Genomic DNA, 16456 nt, shown 5'->3' on the forward strand with positions numbered 1-16456 from the left:
AGGACCTCCATATTTGGCATACTTCCTTTTCCTCTCCCAGGATGCCTCGTCCTGGCTCTGCCAGGGATGGGCTGAATGACCTTGGAAAAGTCTCTCTTGCTGTTTGTGTGTGTGTGAGACAGGGTCTCGCTCTGTCACCCAGGCTGGAGCGCAGTGGCATCATCATGGCTTACTGCAGCCTTGACCTCCTGAGCTCAAGGGGTCCTCCCACCTCAACCTCCTGAGTAGCTGGGACTACAGTTGGGTAGCATCACGTCCCCCTAATTTGTAAAATTTTTTGTAGAGGTGGATGCTTTCCATGTTGCCCAGGCGGGTCTTGAACTCCCAGGCTCACGTGATCCACCTGCCTCGGCCTCCGAAGTGCTGGGATTACAGGTATGAACCACTGCACCTGGCCCTCGCTTGTTCTTTGGACCTCAGTAGCCTTCTCTGTTGAAGGAGGGAGTAGGCTGAGGCCCCCTGGCTCTAATGCCCCCTGGCTTGGTATTCTCCTCCCTGGCTCCCACCAGATCCCCTTCCCCAGCCTGGCTGTCTCAGCAATGCCTGTGACCCCTGGAGGCACCCACCTTGTACAGCACTATGAAAATGAGCAGCAGCAGCAGCAGCCCCCCGATGCCGCTCAGCACGTAGAGGTAGAGCATCTGCTTCTCATACACCACGTCAACCTTCATGACGACCTGGGGGCAGGGGGAGGGGAGTGCCGGAAAATGCCTTTTCCACCCCTGAAAGTCCCTGTAAACCTGGTCCCATTCCCCATCTCCTCCTATCCAGACTGCATCACCCGCCTGGAGTCTCCAGCTGCAGACCCTCTCCCTTTAACACGTCACCTATTGCAGTCGCTGCCATGACTTGGCCAACACATAGCTTAGGCAGCCCTAGGCCTTCAGTGGCTTCCCTGGAATCGCAAGCAGTTCAGCATTCAAAGCCGTCCAGAATCCGGCTTCTGCTTACCTGTTAGATGCATCTTCCCTCCTCCCCTCTGCCTGCTAGCCACACTGAACTTCTTGCTTTTCAAACCTGCCCTGCCAACGCTCACCACAGAGGACCCTGGCCTTGCCGCTGCCTCTGCTTAGAGCGTCTTTCTTCACTGTCTGACTCTTGGCTTGGTAACTCCTTTGCTAAGTTGCCATCAGAATGATTTTTTTTTTTTTTGAGATAGGGTCTCACTCTGTTGCCCAGGCTGGAGTGCAGTGGCATAATCATAGCTCACTGCAGCCTTGAACTCCTATGGTCAAACAATCCTCCCATCTCAGCCTCCTGAGGCACTGAGTACAGGCGTGAACCACCACGCCTGCCTCTGACAGATCCTTTTGAGATGAAGTCTCACTCTGTCACCCAGGCTGGAGTGCAATGGTGGGATCTCAGCTCATTGCAACCTCTGCCTCCCAGGTTCAAGTGATTCTCTCACCTCAGCCTCCCGAACAGCTGGGATTACAGGCGCCCACCATCATGCCCGGCTAATTTTTGTATTTTTGTAGAGATGGGGTTTCACCATGTTGGCGAGGCTGGTCTTGAACTCCTGACTTCATGTGATCTGCCTACCTTGACCTCCCAAAGTGCTAGGATTACAGGCGTGAGCTACTGTGCCCGGCCTTGATTGAAAACTTTACTCGACACATAAGTCTACTACATCTCAGGCAACTTTGGGGTCGTGTGCCCACCAAGGGGAGTAGAAGCTTCTCCCAGGCTGATGGCTCTAGCAATGGGGAAGTTCTGACTGGCACAGAGCCCAGGAGCTCTCCCACATCTAGGTCTGCCCCGGGGCTCCTGGGCTCCCTCTGTTGCCTGTTCCTGGGGCTTCCAAGGAGGTGGAGATACCTGGGCCAGGGGGGCGTTGCTGCCATAGAGGTGGAAATGCTTGCTGCTGTTGAAGGAGATGGAGAGGGAGCTGCAGAGGCTGAACATGGAAGAGGCCTGCGGGAGTGGGGAAAGGCGTCAGAACCCGGGAGAACGAGGACAGAACCCACTGGCTTCTGCCCCCACCGCAACACAGTGGGGAGGGGCAGAGAAGGGGTTCCAGCGGGGTGCACTCATCTCTACACAACACTTTATTGTGGTATTCTTTTCTTTCTGTTTTTTTTTTTTTTTTTTTTTTTTTTTTTTGAGATGGAGTCTTGCTCTGTCACCGAGGCTGGAGTGCAGTGGTGCCATCTTGGCTCACTGCAACCTCTGCCTCCCAGGTTTAAGGGATTCTCATGCCTCAGCCTCTCAAGTAGCTGGGATTACAGGCATGTGCCACCACGCCCCGCTAAAGTTTTGTATTTTTAGTACAGACGAGGTTTCACCATGTTGGCCAGGCTGGTCTAGAACTCCTGACCTCGAGTGATCCACCCACCTAAGCCTCCTGAAGTGCTAGGATTATAGGCTTGAGCCCTGCTCCAGTCTCTACTGTGGCACCCTAATATGTCACTGCCCATTGTTGTAAGGAAACTTTTCTATAAAGAACACGTAGGAACTATCCATAGGCCCATGGAAACAGCATTGCAAATTTCACAGAAATCATGGTTCTCTTTCACCTGTGACTGTGTAAATGGGATTTTTCATCAAGATGGAAAAGAAAAATGGAGGCAGACTGTCTGGTGGGAGCCCACCCACAACAACCCCAGGCATTGGGGCCCCCACAGCGGCTCCACATCTGTTAGGAGTGGGGACTACCTCGATCTCTCCCACCAGCTCCAGGGTCCCGATCACTTGGACGAGGATATCCTGCCTGAAGACAACAGGGCAGCGGAACAGGGCTCCGGGGAGACAAGGCTGACGGGGATGAGGAAAGGGGGGTCAGGGTGGCCTCATTCCGACCCGTGTACCGCCCAGTCCCACCGTCTCTCAGCTCACATGCCCATACCTCAGCTGCATCCGGCAGCCTCTTCAGATCCTCATAGTGGCAGGGCACAGGAGGCTCCTAGGAACAAGCGGCAGGTCTTCAGTTAGAGCCTCCCCAACCCAGATAAGACACTGGCATCCCAGCTTTCCCCTGCCCTGGCCCTAGCCCTGGCCCTGCATGAGTTCAGACATCTCTGAGTCCAGCAGGATCTGAATTCATCCATCCTTACTCCCCACACACCCAGCCTTGCCCCCTTGATTTTTTTTTCTTTGTTAGAGACAGGGTGTTGTTCTGTCGCCGAGGCTGGAGTGCAGTGGTGCGATCATAGCTCACTGCAGCCTCAAACTCCTGGGCTCAAGGGATCCTCCCGCCTCTGCCTCCTGAGTAGCTGAGACCACGGGCACGGGCTACCATGCATGCCTGGCTAATTTTAAAATTTTTTCGTAGAGACTGGGGTTGTGTTATGTTGCCCAGGCTGGTCTCAAAATCCTGGCCTCAACGGATTCTCTCACTTTAGCCTCCCAAAGTGCTGGGATTTGGGAGGCAGAGCCACCGCACCTGGCCAAGCCCTGCCCTCTGTACCCTCAAATGCACTCACCCCCAAGACGTGGGGAGGGCAGCCCCTCCCTCTACAGGCAGCACTCACCATCTGCACGCTCCACTGGTGTGTGATGGGCCCCTCGCTGGGAGGCTGTGGCACCCCAACCACAGCCTCCAGGGTGGGTATGTTGTGGTCGTGGATGGAAGTCTGGATCCTCACCTGGCACAGAGGACAAAGGATGCAGAGCCCTGAATGCCAGCCACCCCAGCTGCCACCCAGACCCTGTGTGCCCTTGCACGTCTCTTCCAGTCCTCATTGGCTGAGTCCCCAGGGCCCTTGTCGGTTAGGCAGTGTCCAGTGACTGGGCGTGGCCAGCTTCCGTCCTCAGGGCCTTGCAGTGTGGCTTCCACACTCTTTCAGCTTTCTCCACCCAGCACGCTCTCACACACCCTGCAAGGGCCTGCTCTAATATTATCTTTGAAGGCTTTGCTGACTCCCCAAGGACAGGGCAGCTCCCCTTCCTGGGCTCCCACAGCGTGCTCTGCGTCCCCAGCAGGACGGCGAAGGATCTGCTTGGATGTCTGCGTCTCCACTAGAGCATGAACTCCCTGAGGACAGGAGCCATTCTTACTCCACCTCCAATCCCCTACTGCTTGACACAGTGCCTAGTGTGGTGGCTCACACCTGTAATCCCAGCACTTTGGGAGGCCGAGGTGGGTGGATCACTTGAGGTCAGGAGTTTGAGACCAGCCTGACCATGATGGTGAAGCCCCGTCTCTACTAAAAATACAAACATTAGCCAGGCATGATGGCGCAATCCTATAGTGCTGGGTACTCCAGAGGCTGAGGCAGGAGAATTACTTAAACCTAGGAGGCGAAGGTGCAGTGAGCCGAGATCATGCCACTGCACTCCAACCTGGGCGACAGAGTGAGACTCCGTCTCGAAAAAAAAAAAAAAATTTCTGAGCACCTTTTATTAAAAAAAACAGCTACCTGTGTTAAGGCTGGGAGACTCAGACACAGACAAGTATAAGAAAGTGACACAGAATTGGCACTAACAAGGTCTCAGGAAGCAGGGAAATGTATCAAATTAGAAGGATTCTATCATTTATTCATTCAACAAACATTTGTGGACACTTGAAATACCAGTTAAATTAAAAAGGCCAAATGTCAGGGGCAGTATTTGAATTTGACTGTGAAAGATGGACGGGATTTTTTTTTTTTTTTGACAGAATATCACTCTGTCACCCAGGCTGTAGTGCGGTGGCACGATCACGGCTCACAACAACCTCCACCTCCCAGGTTCAAGCAATTCTCCTGCCTCAGCCTCCCCAATAGCTGGGACTACAGGCACACACCACCACACCTAGCTAATTTTTGTATTTTTAGTAGAGACAGGGTTTCATCATGTTGGCCAGGCTGGTCTTGAACTCCTGACCTCAGGTGATCCACCCACCTGGGCCTCCCAAAGTGCTGGGGTTACAGGTGTGAGCCACCACACCTGACCAGATGGACAGGATTTTAACAGATGAAGGAAGGAGAGGGCATCCAGGAAGAGACATGCAGGGAGCCAGGATGGCGCCAGGTGAGAGGGATGTGGCTGGAAGGAGGGTGCCTGGGAAGGAGAACAGGAGCTGAGGCTGGAAAGGAAGCCCAAGATCACACTATGGGGCCTGGAAGGCTTGAGAGTGAGGAGTTGGAGCAGCATCAAGGAGGCAGTGGGAAGTCACAGAAGGTGGCAGAGGAAGACAGTGGCTCCAGGGAGGTCCATCCCCTGCAGGCATGAGCTGGAAAGAGGCTGGGAGAGGCGGGTCATGGCCCATGTTGGGAGCCTCTCTCAATAGTCCAGTTGCAAGAAGGTGAGGAACTGGGTCTGGGCAGTAGCAGAAAAAGGACACAGACAACCAGACTCTGGGAGGCAGTGGGACAAGGCAGGAGGAAGGAGAAATTCACCCAGACACGTAAGTTTTCCTTGAGGAAGAGATGGTGCTTTCAAAAGGTTCCACACAAGCCAGAGGAGACGCTGGCTTAGGGGAAGACAGCAAATTTGGTTTAGAATATGTTGAGACCAGGCCGGGCACAGTGGCTCATGCCTGCAATCCCAGCACTTTGGGAGGCCAAGGTGGGCGGATCACCTGAGGTCAGGAGTTTGAGACCAGCCTGGCCAACATGGTGAAACCCTGTCTCTACTAAAAATACAAACATTAGCCGGGCGTGGTGGCAGGCACCTGTAATCCCAGCTACTCAGGAGGCTGAGGCAGGAGAATCGCTTGAATCCAGGAGGTGGAGGTTGCAGTGAGCTGAGATTACGCCACTGCACTCCAACCTGGGTGACAGAGCAAGACTCTATCTCAAAAAAAAAAAAAAGAAAAGAAAAGAAAAGAAAAGGTAAAAATAAAGCACCAGGCACAGAACCTGGGTTTGGAGACTGGGCAGGATGCCAGCACCTAGCTAAATACCTAACTTAGAATAGGCCAGGTGCGGTGGCTCATGCCTGTAGTCCCAGTACTTTGGGAGGCTGAGGTGGGTGGATCACTTTAAGTCAGGAGTTCCAGACCAGCCTGGCCTACAGGGCGAAACTCCATCTCTACAAAAAATACAAAAATTAGCTGGGCGTATGGCCAGGCATGGTGGCTCCCGCCTGTAATCCCAGCACTTTGGGAGGCCGAGGCGGGAAGATCACGAGGTCAGGAGTTCAAGATCAGCCTGGCCAACATGGTGAAACCCCATCTCTACTAAAAATACAAAAATCAGCCGGGCGTGGTGGTGGGTGCCTGTAATCCCAGCTACTTGGGAGGCTGAGGCAGGACTGCTTGAACTCAGGAGGCAGAGGTTGCAGTGAGCCGAGACCATGCCACTGCCCTCCAGCCTGGGCAACAGAGTGAGACTCTGTCTCAAAAAAAAAAAAAAATTAGCTGGACATGGTGGTGGATGCCTGTAATCTCAGCTACTTGGGATGCTGAGACAGGAGAATTGCTTGAACTTGGGAGGCAGAGTTTGCAGTAAGCCGAGACTGTGCCGCTGCACTCAAGCCTGGGTAACAGAGCAAAGAATAGTAGCTCATTCAATGTCATTATGAAAAAGTAGGTTCTCTCTCAGTGTCCTCCTTGCTCTCAAGTCCTGTGATCTTGAAATAATGTATCCAGTGGCAGAAAGGAGTTAGCATATGCTGCTGCTGGAAGCCTATAAGTGGAGGCTGTGATGCTCTAGAGAAAGGATTATTGAACAGGTGGATGGCTAGGATGAGGACTGTGTCTACGTGGTGCCTGTATCCTCAGTCCCCAGGATAAGGAATGAATGTGTGACCTATAAGGACCTTCCACACTGGGGTTCATACCTGGTAGATGTGCTTGACTTGGTGGATCTTGGGGCCTTTGGGGGTGAAACTGACATAGAGTGTGGAGTTTTCCTGGCTGCGGAGAGAGAAGGGCAGCAATGGAAGAACGAAGTGACAGCAACCTGGGCTCCAGGAAGCTTCTGAGCGCCCAGCCACTGCACTAGGAACTGCACAGATACCATCTCATTCAATCCCTACCACAACCTGCTCTTTCCCAGAAACTAAGGCTCCTGGACAGGGCGAGCCTCTTGTCCGAAGCCCCACAGTGGAGAGACAGGACTGGAGCCCAGGGAGGCGTGTCCAGTGGAGGCTATGTCCTCCCCACTGCGCGCCACCTCACCAGTGTCTCCACTGTCCTCTGGGCCCTTCTCATCTCCTAGATAATCATATCCGCTGCTGATGCCCTTAACACCCATCCTTCCAACGCACACTGCTGGGTGACCTTCCCAACATCACTCTCTAGTCCTGCCACTCACCTGCTCAGCACTGGCCAATGGCCCCCTACTGCGAGGGAGGGTCAGGTCCGAAACCTCCCATGTCCAGGCTGTCTACCCACTGCTCCCCTGCACAACCTGCCCTTGGCTAATCCTGCCCAATACCTGTCCCCCAGGTCTGCCCCACTGCTTCCTCCTTCCTTGCCTTTGTCTGGGCCATGGTCTCTGATGAGGACACCTAGGTTCCTTTTTAGCTCTTCCCCTAATGGCCTCATCCTCCAGACCCCAGTCCAAGCTGCACTTTCTCCACGAACCCTTCCATTTCTCCCCCAACCCACACTCACCTTTCCTGGCTCTAATTTCACGTCAGTATCATACTGTGTGGCATTGATGTTCAAAAGCACTGGCGGCCAGGCGCAGTGGCTCACACCTGTAATCCCAGCACTTTGGGAGGCTGAGGCAGGCAGATCACCTGAGATCAGGAGTTCGAGACCAGCCTGGCCAACATGGTGAAACCTCGTCTGTACTAAAAATACAAAAATTAGCTGGACATGGTGGCAGGCACTTGTAGTCCCAGCTACTCGGGAGGCTGAGGCAGGAGAATTGCTTGAACCCGGGAGGAGGAGGTTGCAGTGAGCCGAGATTGTGCAACTGCACTCCAGCCTGGGCAACAGAGCGAGACTCTCTTTAAAAATAAAAAAATTTAAAAAGCGCTGGACACCTGAGCTCAGACACTGTCCCTGTCCTTCTCTGTCCTTCTGTAACTGAGCCAACTGGAAAAAGCCACTCGACTTTGAGTTTCCTTTTTTTTTTTTTTTCCAGACAGGGTCCCACTCTATCACTCAGACTGGAGTGCAGTGGCATGATCTCAGCTCACTGCAACCTCCTCCACCCGGGTTCAAGCAATTCTCCTGCCTCAGCCTCCCAAGTAGCTGGGATTATAGGTGCTTGCCACAACGCCGAGCTAATCTTTGTATTTTTAGTAGAGACAAGGTTTCACCGTTGGCCAGGCTGGTCTTGAACTCCTGACCTCAAGTGATCCACCCACTTGGCCTCCCAAAGTACTAGGATTACAGGTGTGAGCCACCGTGCCTGGCCAAGTTTCCTTTTCAATAAGCAAGAAGACCTATAACAGGTTTTTTTGAAATAGCAAAAAACTGACATAACTCCCTCCATTTTTGTTGAAGAAGTCTTTGCCCATTCCTGCCCATAGGCTAGGATGATTTTAGAGCACTGAGATAACATGCAAAAACAGCAATCATGTAGTTTTTAAAACTAAGTCTGGCATTAAGGGGGACGTATGTAAACAACTAACTATGTTTTGTTAAAGATTTATAGAAGCACTGTGATCTGACCAAGGACCAAGAAGTTCCCAACCTCCTTGTATCCTCTCTGGTGCCCGGATGTCTGTGCTAAGTTACCTCTTGATCTCAACCCCTTTTTCTTCCCCCTACCCTTAACATTAAAGATGGTCCTTTAGAACACTAGTTCTCTATCTTCTCAATTGCCTGGCTTTCCAGATAAACCTGCCTTTCCTCCCACCAACTCTTGCCTCTTAAGTCTGGCTTTCAAGTAACAAGCAGCCAGACCAGGGTTCAGTTACGAACCCAACTAGTGATCCCCATGGTTCCTTCCTGCTACTGTGTTCTGAGAGTCACTGACTCTGTGTGTGCATGAGTTTGGGCTCTCCCACTTGACTGTAAGCTCCCTGAGGGCAAGGGGTATTGTGATAACTTTTCTCCTATCACTCCTGGCATTATCGGCCCCCAGGAGGGGAGAGAATCTAGGGTGATGGAAACAGTCAGGAGCTTGGCTGGGCCTTTGGAGTCAGACAGGCTGAAGCTCAGACCCTGGCTTTAGTACTTCCAGCTATTGGACCTTGGGTAAGTGCTGGCCTTCTCTGAGCCTCAGCCTGTTCATTGGTAAAATGGAGAGAGGCACAGCTGCCTCACAGAGGTGCTGAGGGCTCCAGGCAATGTCAGCAACTGCGCAGTGCAGCTGGCCCTCAGTCTGATATAAAATCAGTGTTCAATGAGCTTTTTCTTCCATCAGTAAATGCTGATCCTTCCCTGAGCTCTTCCAGGGCCGTCACATTTTGGAATGTTGAAAACTTTTGGGGTTGTGGTTGGAATCAGTTCTAATTACCCCAGGGGGCTCTAGGAAAGGAAGGAGGTTCAGAGGGAGAGCCCCAGGGGCAAAGTCGGGCCCTGGGTTGGGAGACTGCAGTGGGAGGAGAGGGTTGGCTGTCTGCTGGGAAGGACTTACTCCTGGATGAGGACGTTGATGGGGTACAGGATGGGAATGATGGTAGTGGCCGAGTTGTCCTCCAGGAGGCCTGAGTCCTCATTGTTACTGCATTGGGGCAAGGAAGAGGCCAGTGTTAGGAGAAGGGCTTGGCCAGGTCTGAGACTATGGCAGGCATGTGGGCGGGGCCTGCTCACCAGGTCACATTGGCGTGCAACTCAACGGAGTCCCCCCAGGAGCTGTTTACCACAGTATTAAATATCATCTGCAGAGCAACCTGGCAGGAAAGGAGAGGGCAATGGAAATGGAAGGGGCATGAGGAGCAGCCTCACGGCCCCCACATCCAATCACCATCATCTCAGGGACCCCTGATCAAGTGCTCACTGCACCCCAAGCACTGAGCTAGGATTCTACCCATTGCAAAGATGAGGCAACCAAGGCTCCAGACGGTTAAGTCATGTCTATAAGGTCACAAAATGAATAACCCAATCCCAGCTTTGCCTGATTCCAAAGTCCAGGCTCTCAAACATGACACAAAACAGATTCGCATACATTTCTCTTGGGTAGGGGCAAGGTACACCCTTCCTGACAATCACCTGCTCCCCCCTCCTCAGCCAAGAGCTCCCTGCCCTCCACCAGCTCAGGGCCCCTAGGCTGCTTGGTCCCTGGAGACTTGAGGCACTCACCGAGTGGCCTGCTTTGAAGATGGGAGAGCTCACATTGCAAGATAATGCCCTGGACAGAAGCTTGGACTCTTCAGGAAGCTCCTCGCAGCTCACAGGTATCTGGCTATGGGGCTGGGAGTGAAAGGAAGAAACAAGTTTGTTAATGGCCAAGTTTCCCCCAGAGGACACCAGCCCTCCTGGCCTACCTCCCCCAGGGGCTCTGTCCCTGTCATGGAACCTTCTCAGCGGGAAAGGGCCCAAGAATCAGGGCTGCAGACAGAGGCTTAGTACAAAATAGTCACTGCAAGGCCAGGTAAGGTAGCTCACACTTGAAATCCCAGCACTTTGGGAGGCTGAGGTGGGAGGATTACTTGAGGCCAGGAGTTCGAGATCAGCCTAGGCAACAGTGAGACCCCATCTCTTAAAAAAAAAAAAAAAAAAAAATTTTTTTTTTTTTTTTTTTTTAAATATAGTATCTTACTCTGTTGCCCAGGCTTGAGTGCAATGGTGCGATCTCCACTCACTGCAACCTCTGACTCCCGGGCTCAAGCAATCCTCCTGCCTCAGCCTCCCGAGTAGCTGGGACTACAGGGATGTGCCACCATGTCCAGCTAATTTTTGTATTTTTAGTAGAGATGGAGTCTCTGTATGTCACTCAGGCTGCTCTTGAACTCCTGGGCTCAAGAGATCTGCCTGCCTTGGCCTAACAATGTGCTGGGATTACAAGTGTAAGCCTCTGCACCTGGCCTACAAAAAATTTTTAAAAATGAGCTGAGCATAGTGGGGCATGCCTGTTGTCCCAGCTATTAGGCAGGAGAATCACTTGAGCCCAAGAGTTTGAGGCTGCAGTGGGCTGTGCTTACGCCACTACACTTTAGCCTGGGCAACAGAGTGAGACCTTATCTCAAAAATAAAAGTTGGGTGTAGGGGGGTAATTGCAACACTATTTATAATACTGAAAAACTGGAAGTGCTCAAACAGGTCAAAGAGATAACAACGGCTCAGTAAAGTGTGGTACAATCAAAGAAGAGACTATTGTGAAGTTTTTAAAATGCCACTACCTCTATACATTCACTAACCATTTAAAAAATGAGCCTGATCCTGGACTAAGCATTATTAAACCATTAATCTTCATCCCAATTTTGTAAAGGACGGATTTCAGTCTCAGACTCGGAAGGAAACAGATAGGAAATAGAGGTTCAGGGAGGCTAAGGGACTTTCCCAAGGTGTCGTAACTGGGTAACAGTAGGGATCCGTAAGAACTTGAACACAGAACTGTTTGACTCCAGTTATTTTCTCTCTCTCTCTCTCTTTTTTGAGATGGAGTCTTGCTGTTGTCACCCAGGCTAGAGTGCAATAGAGTGATCTTGGCTCACTGAACATCCACCTCCTGGGTTCAAGTGATTCTCCTGCCTCAACCTCCCAAGCAGCTGGGATTACAGCCACATGCTACCACACCCAGCTAATTTTTGTATTTTTAGTAGAGATGGGGTTTCACCACGTTGCCCCGTCTGGTTTTGAACTCATAACCTCAGATGATCTGCCCACCTCAGCCTCCCAAAGTACTGGGATTACAGGCATGAGCCACCACACCCAGCCCAGTTTTTTTTTTTTTTTTTCCTGAAACAAGGTCTCGCTCTGTCACCCAAGCTGGAGGGCAATGTTGTAATCATAGCTCACTGCAGCCTCAAACTCCTGGACTCCAGCGATCCACCCACCTCAGCCTCCTGAGTAGCAGGACTACAGGCACACTCCACCACACCTGGCTAATTATTTAATTTTGTGTAGAGACAGAGTCTTGCTCTGTTGCCCAGGCTAGAGTGCATTGGCATGATCATAGATCACTGTGGCCTCGAACTCTTGGGCTTAAGCACTTCTCCACCTCAGCCCCTGAGGTAGCTGGAATTGCAGGTGCGCACCACCACATCCAGCAAAGAAGCGTTTAATGTTGCTGTATAAGAATAATTCAGTTGGGCGCAGTGGCTCACGCCTGTAATCCCAGCACTTTGGGAGGCTGAGGTGGGCAGATCACCTGAGGTCAGGAGTTCAAGACCAGCCTGGCCAACATGGTGAAACCCCATCTCTACTAAAAATATAAAAATTAGCTGGGCATGGTGGCAGGCGCCTGTAATCCCAGCTACTCGGGAGGCTGAGGAAGGAGAATCACTTGAACCCGGGAGGCAGAGGGTTCAGTGAGCCGAGATGGCGCCATTGCAGTTTAGCCTTGGGGACAAGAGCAAGACTTCGTCTCAAAAAAAAAAATAGGCTTGGCGCCGTGGCTCACGCCTGTAATCCCAGCACTTTGGGAGGCTGAGGCAGGTGGATCATGAGGTCAGGAGCTCGAGACCATCCTGGCTAACACAGTGAAACCCCTCCTCTACTAAAAATACAAAAATTAGCCGGGCATGGTGGTGGGCGCCTGTAGTCCCAGCTACTCGGGAGGCTGGGGCAGGAGAATGGCGTGAACCCGGGAGGTGGAGTTTGCAGTGAGCCGAGATCGCGCCACTGCACTCCAGCCCGGGCGACAGAGCAAGACTCTGTCTCAGAAAAAAAAAAAATTAATTAATTAAAAAATAATAATAATAAAATAAAAAGAATAATTCAAGTGTTCATCGACAGATAAATAGGTAAAATATGTTCTATACATAAAATGGAATATTACTCAACCTTAAAAAGGAAGGAAATTACACTGGTTCACACCTGTAATCCTAGCACTTTGAGAGGCTGAGGTGGGCAGATTGCTTGAGCTCAGGAGTTTGAGACTAGCCTGGGGAACATAGTGAGACCCTCTCTCTATTTAAATTTTTTTTTGTTTGTTTTGAGATGGAATCTTGCTCTATCACCCAGGCTGAGTGCAGTGGCACAATCTTGGCTCACAGTAGCCTCTGCCTTGCGGATTCAAACGATTCTCCTGCCTCAGCCTTCCTAGTAGCTGGAATTACAGGCACACACCACCACACCTGGCTAATTTTTGTATTTTTTTTAGTAGAGACAGGGTTTCACCATGTTGGCCAAGCTGGTCTCAAACTCCCGACCTCAGGTGATCTACCCACCTTGGCCTCCCAAAGTGTTGGGATTACAGGTGTGAGCCACCGCACCTAGCCCGAGAGGGTAAACCTTGTACCTCAGATCATACAGCTCGAGGCTGGGAACCCAGATATGACCCTAAGACCCCTGTCCACCCACGGCTGCCCACGTGTTCAGGCTGTCCTGGCTGCCTGGGGCTCAAAGAAGGGGGCAGTGTTTGCGGAACGGATGCCCACAGGCAGGCGCTGTCCTCTCACCCACCTTCAGTATCTCCACCTTGCGGAAGGAGAGTCCCCGGGGGAAGTGCAGGTCCAGATGGACCCAGTAAGCATCTTCTTCCGAGTTACTCAGGCTCAGCTCCACAGAGAGGCTGGCAAAGGCAGTTAGATGCAGGGCTCTGGATCTGTGGGGGATGATCAGGGAAAAGTTAGGGGCCAAGATGGAGGAGGGAGGATCAGGGTGGGGAATATCAGAACTGAAGGATCTGGTGGGCCAGAAAGAAATAAATCAAAACCAATCATCTTTTATGCTCAGTTTTTTTTTTTTTTTTTTTGAGACGGAGTCTCGCTCTGTCACCCAGGCTGGAGTGCAGTGGTGCCATCTCGGCTCACTGCAAGCTCTGCCTCCCGGGTTCACGCTGTTCTCCTGCCTCAGTCTCCCGAGTAGCTGGGACTACAGGCGCCCACCACCATGCCCGGCTAATTTTTTTTTTGTATTTTTAGTAGAGATGGGGTTTCACTGTGTTAGCCAGGATGGTCTCAATCTCCTGACCTCGTGATCCACCCGCCTCGGCCTCCCAAAGTGCTGGGATTACAGGTGTGAGCCACCACCCCCGGCCTTTTTTTTTTTTCTCTTTTTTGAGACAGAATCTCACTCTGTAGCCCAGGCTGGAGTGCAATGGCACAGTCTCGGCTTACTGCAACCTCTACCTCTAGAGTTCAAGCAATTCTCCTGCTTCAGCCTCCCAAGTAGCTGGGATTACAGGCATGCATCACCATGCCCGGCTAAGTTTTGTATTTTCAGTAGAGACAGGGCTTCACCATGTTGGCCAGGCTGGTCTCCAACTCCTGACCTCAGGTGATCTGCCTGCCTTGGCCTCCCAAAGTGCTGGGATTATAGGCATGAGCTGCCGCACCCGGCGGTGCTCAGACTTTCAGTTTTACAATTCTTGCAATCTCATTTACTGCTGACTGATAGGAGTTCCATGAGGGATTTGCTTTTTATTTTATTTATTTATTTTATTTACTTTTTATTTTTTAGAGATAGGTCTTGCTCTGTCACCAGGCTGGAGTGCAGTGGTGCTTACTGCAGCCTCGAACTCCTAGGCTCAAGCGATCCTCTTGCCTCAATCTCCGAAGTAGCTGGGAATACAGGCATGAGCCACCACGCCCAGCGAATTTTTAAATTTTTTTTTAGCGACAGGGTCTTGCTATGTTTCCCAGGCTGGTCTTGAACTCTTAGCCTTAACCAATCTTCCCCCTTTGGTTGGCCTCCTGAAGTGCTGGGATTACAGGCATGAGCCCCTGAGTTCAGCCTTGAATGTCTCAGAAAAGGAAACTAAGGCCCAAGAGAGGGAAGTGGTGTCTCCAAATGACATATCTGGTGAGTGCAGCGGGGGGTCTTAAAACAGAGTGGATGGGAGGCTGGAGGGTGGGAGGCCTTACTGACCTTGCAGGAGAGAAGGACACTCTCAGGTTTGCCTCACACTTCTTGTCCTCCCCACAGTTCTTCTCAAAAGGGATCTGAAACGCCAAGAAGAAAGGAGTAAGAGGCTCAGATCAGGAGGGACTTGGCCCCAGCCCTCTCTGCCTGCCCCTCCTCCCCTCTTACCTCCCAGGTTTCCGAGTGCAGGGAGGGTCTCAGGATGGGCGGTATGTCCTTGCCCTGCTGAGCGAGGGGTAGTGGGCAGGATGGAGAGAGGAGAGATTAGCTGAGGCAGCAGACCTCATGAAGGAGAGCTGGAGGGGCACCTCAACTGGGCTGGCTGTGGTTGGCCCTGCCTGGGAGCCAGCTGCCTTTCCAGGGCTGCCGCACTCTGCTGCCTCAGCCCACTGCCATTTGTGCAGTCTTACTCTGCTGGCAGCTCTTTTTTTTTTTTTTTTTTAAGACCGTCTTACTCTGTTGCCCAGGCTGGAGTGCAGTGGTGCAATCTCTGCTCACTGCAACCTCTGCCTCCTGGGTTCCAGCGATTCTTATGCCTCAGCCTCCTGAGTAGCTGGGATTACAGGCATCCACCACCATGCCTGGCTAATTTTTTAAAAATATTTTTAGTAGAGATGGGTTTTCACCATGTTGGCCACGCTGGTCTCGGACTCCCGGTCTCAAGCAATCCACCCCCCTCAGCCTTCCAAAGTGCTGGGATTACAGGTGTGAGCTACCACACCCGGCTGGCTCTTTTTTTTTTCTTCTTCTTTAGAGACAGGGTCTCGCATTGTTGCCTAGGCTGGAGTGCAGTGGCGCAATCATAGCTCAGTAGCTCACTGCAGCCTCAACCCTCTGGGCTGAAGTGATCCTCCCTGCTCAGGCTCCCAAGTAGCTGGGACTACAGGGGCGCACCATCACACCGACTAATTTTTTATGTTTTGTAGAAAGGGAGTCCCACTATGTTGCCCAGGCTGGTCTCAAACTCCTGGCCTCAAGTGCACCATCACAGCCAACTAATCTTTGTATTTTTAGTAGAGATGGGGTTTCACCATGTTGGTCTCGAACCCCTGACCTCAAGTGATCCACCCACTTCAGCCTCCCAAAGTGCTGGGATTACAGGAGTGAGCTGCCTGGCCATGGGCGGCTCTTCTTGCCAAATGGATTTCTCTGATAAACTCCCCACCATCCCTAGCCATCTCTTCTTACCTCCCTTTGGTCCCTCGGTGTCCCTTCCTCCTCCCAAAGAGAGAAATTCAGGGAAACATTGATGGGGGAGATGAGGTCTTGAACACATACCTGAGGGTGATAAGAATACAGCCTATATCATGAATATAACCTTTACCACACTTCCGATTAGATGTATACCTTGTCAGCATTTTACAAGTGATGAAGTTCTGGTAGTTCTTTGTCTAAGACCCTACCAGTATTGAAAATCCATTGACTACATAGCAGGTGTGTATAGAACACCCAGGGGGCTTCTCAGTAGTTATCATCCCTGAGCCCCAGTTCCCCAGCAGACATCACTAATCAATCCCAGCACTTTTTCCCCCACTGTGTCCTAACTGAAGCCCCTGAATTTTGACCTAAGCAGCCATTATCAAAGTTTGCATAAGAAAATTTCAGAATAACTAGAATATCCTAGTTCTAGAATTTTGTTCCTTGAGAACAGGGCTGGGTCTTAGTCATTTGTTATTACCAATGCCTGACGCTGGCGTTTCGTAGGTACTCAAACTGTTTTTC

The 16456-nt window shown here is 51.5% G+C and overlaps 1 protein-coding gene across 2 annotated transcripts in view; it reads right to left on the bottom strand.

The window, feature by feature from the left end:
• The window catches only part of ITGAL (integrin subunit alpha L), a 50651-nt gene that overhangs the window by 2619 nt on the left and 31576 nt on the right, over positions 1-16456 (bottom strand). The window contains exons 18-30 of one of the 2 annotated variants that reach the window (XM_030798032.1): positions 15923-16012; positions 14903-14959; positions 14741-14814; positions 13334-13475; positions 10067-10177; positions 9578-9657; positions 9402-9488; positions 6703-6778; positions 3471-3584; positions 2846-2902; positions 2656-2754; positions 1819-1914; positions 567-677 (exon numbers count right to left, since the gene is read on the bottom strand). In XM_030798032.1, coding sequence (XP_030653892.1) covers positions 567-677; positions 1819-1914; positions 2656-2754; positions 2846-2902; positions 3471-3584; positions 6703-6778; positions 9402-9488; positions 9578-9657; positions 10067-10177; positions 13334-13475; positions 14741-14814; positions 14903-14959; positions 15923-16012 — 1194 coding nt within the window. The remainder of the gene's footprint in view (positions 1-566; positions 678-1818; positions 1915-2655; positions 2755-2845; positions 2903-3470; positions 3585-6702; positions 6779-9401; positions 9489-9577; positions 9658-10066; positions 10178-13333; positions 13476-14740; positions 14815-14902; positions 14960-15922; positions 16013-16456) is intronic. The other variant, XM_030798040.1, reaches the window with a different exon arrangement.

The sequence above is a fragment of the Nomascus leucogenys genome, chromosome 2 (genome assembly GCF_006542625.1).
Source record: "Nomascus leucogenys isolate Asia chromosome 2, Asia_NLE_v1, whole genome shotgun sequence".
Taxonomy (NCBI): Eukaryota; Metazoa; Chordata; class Mammalia; order Primates; family Hylobatidae; genus Nomascus; species Nomascus leucogenys.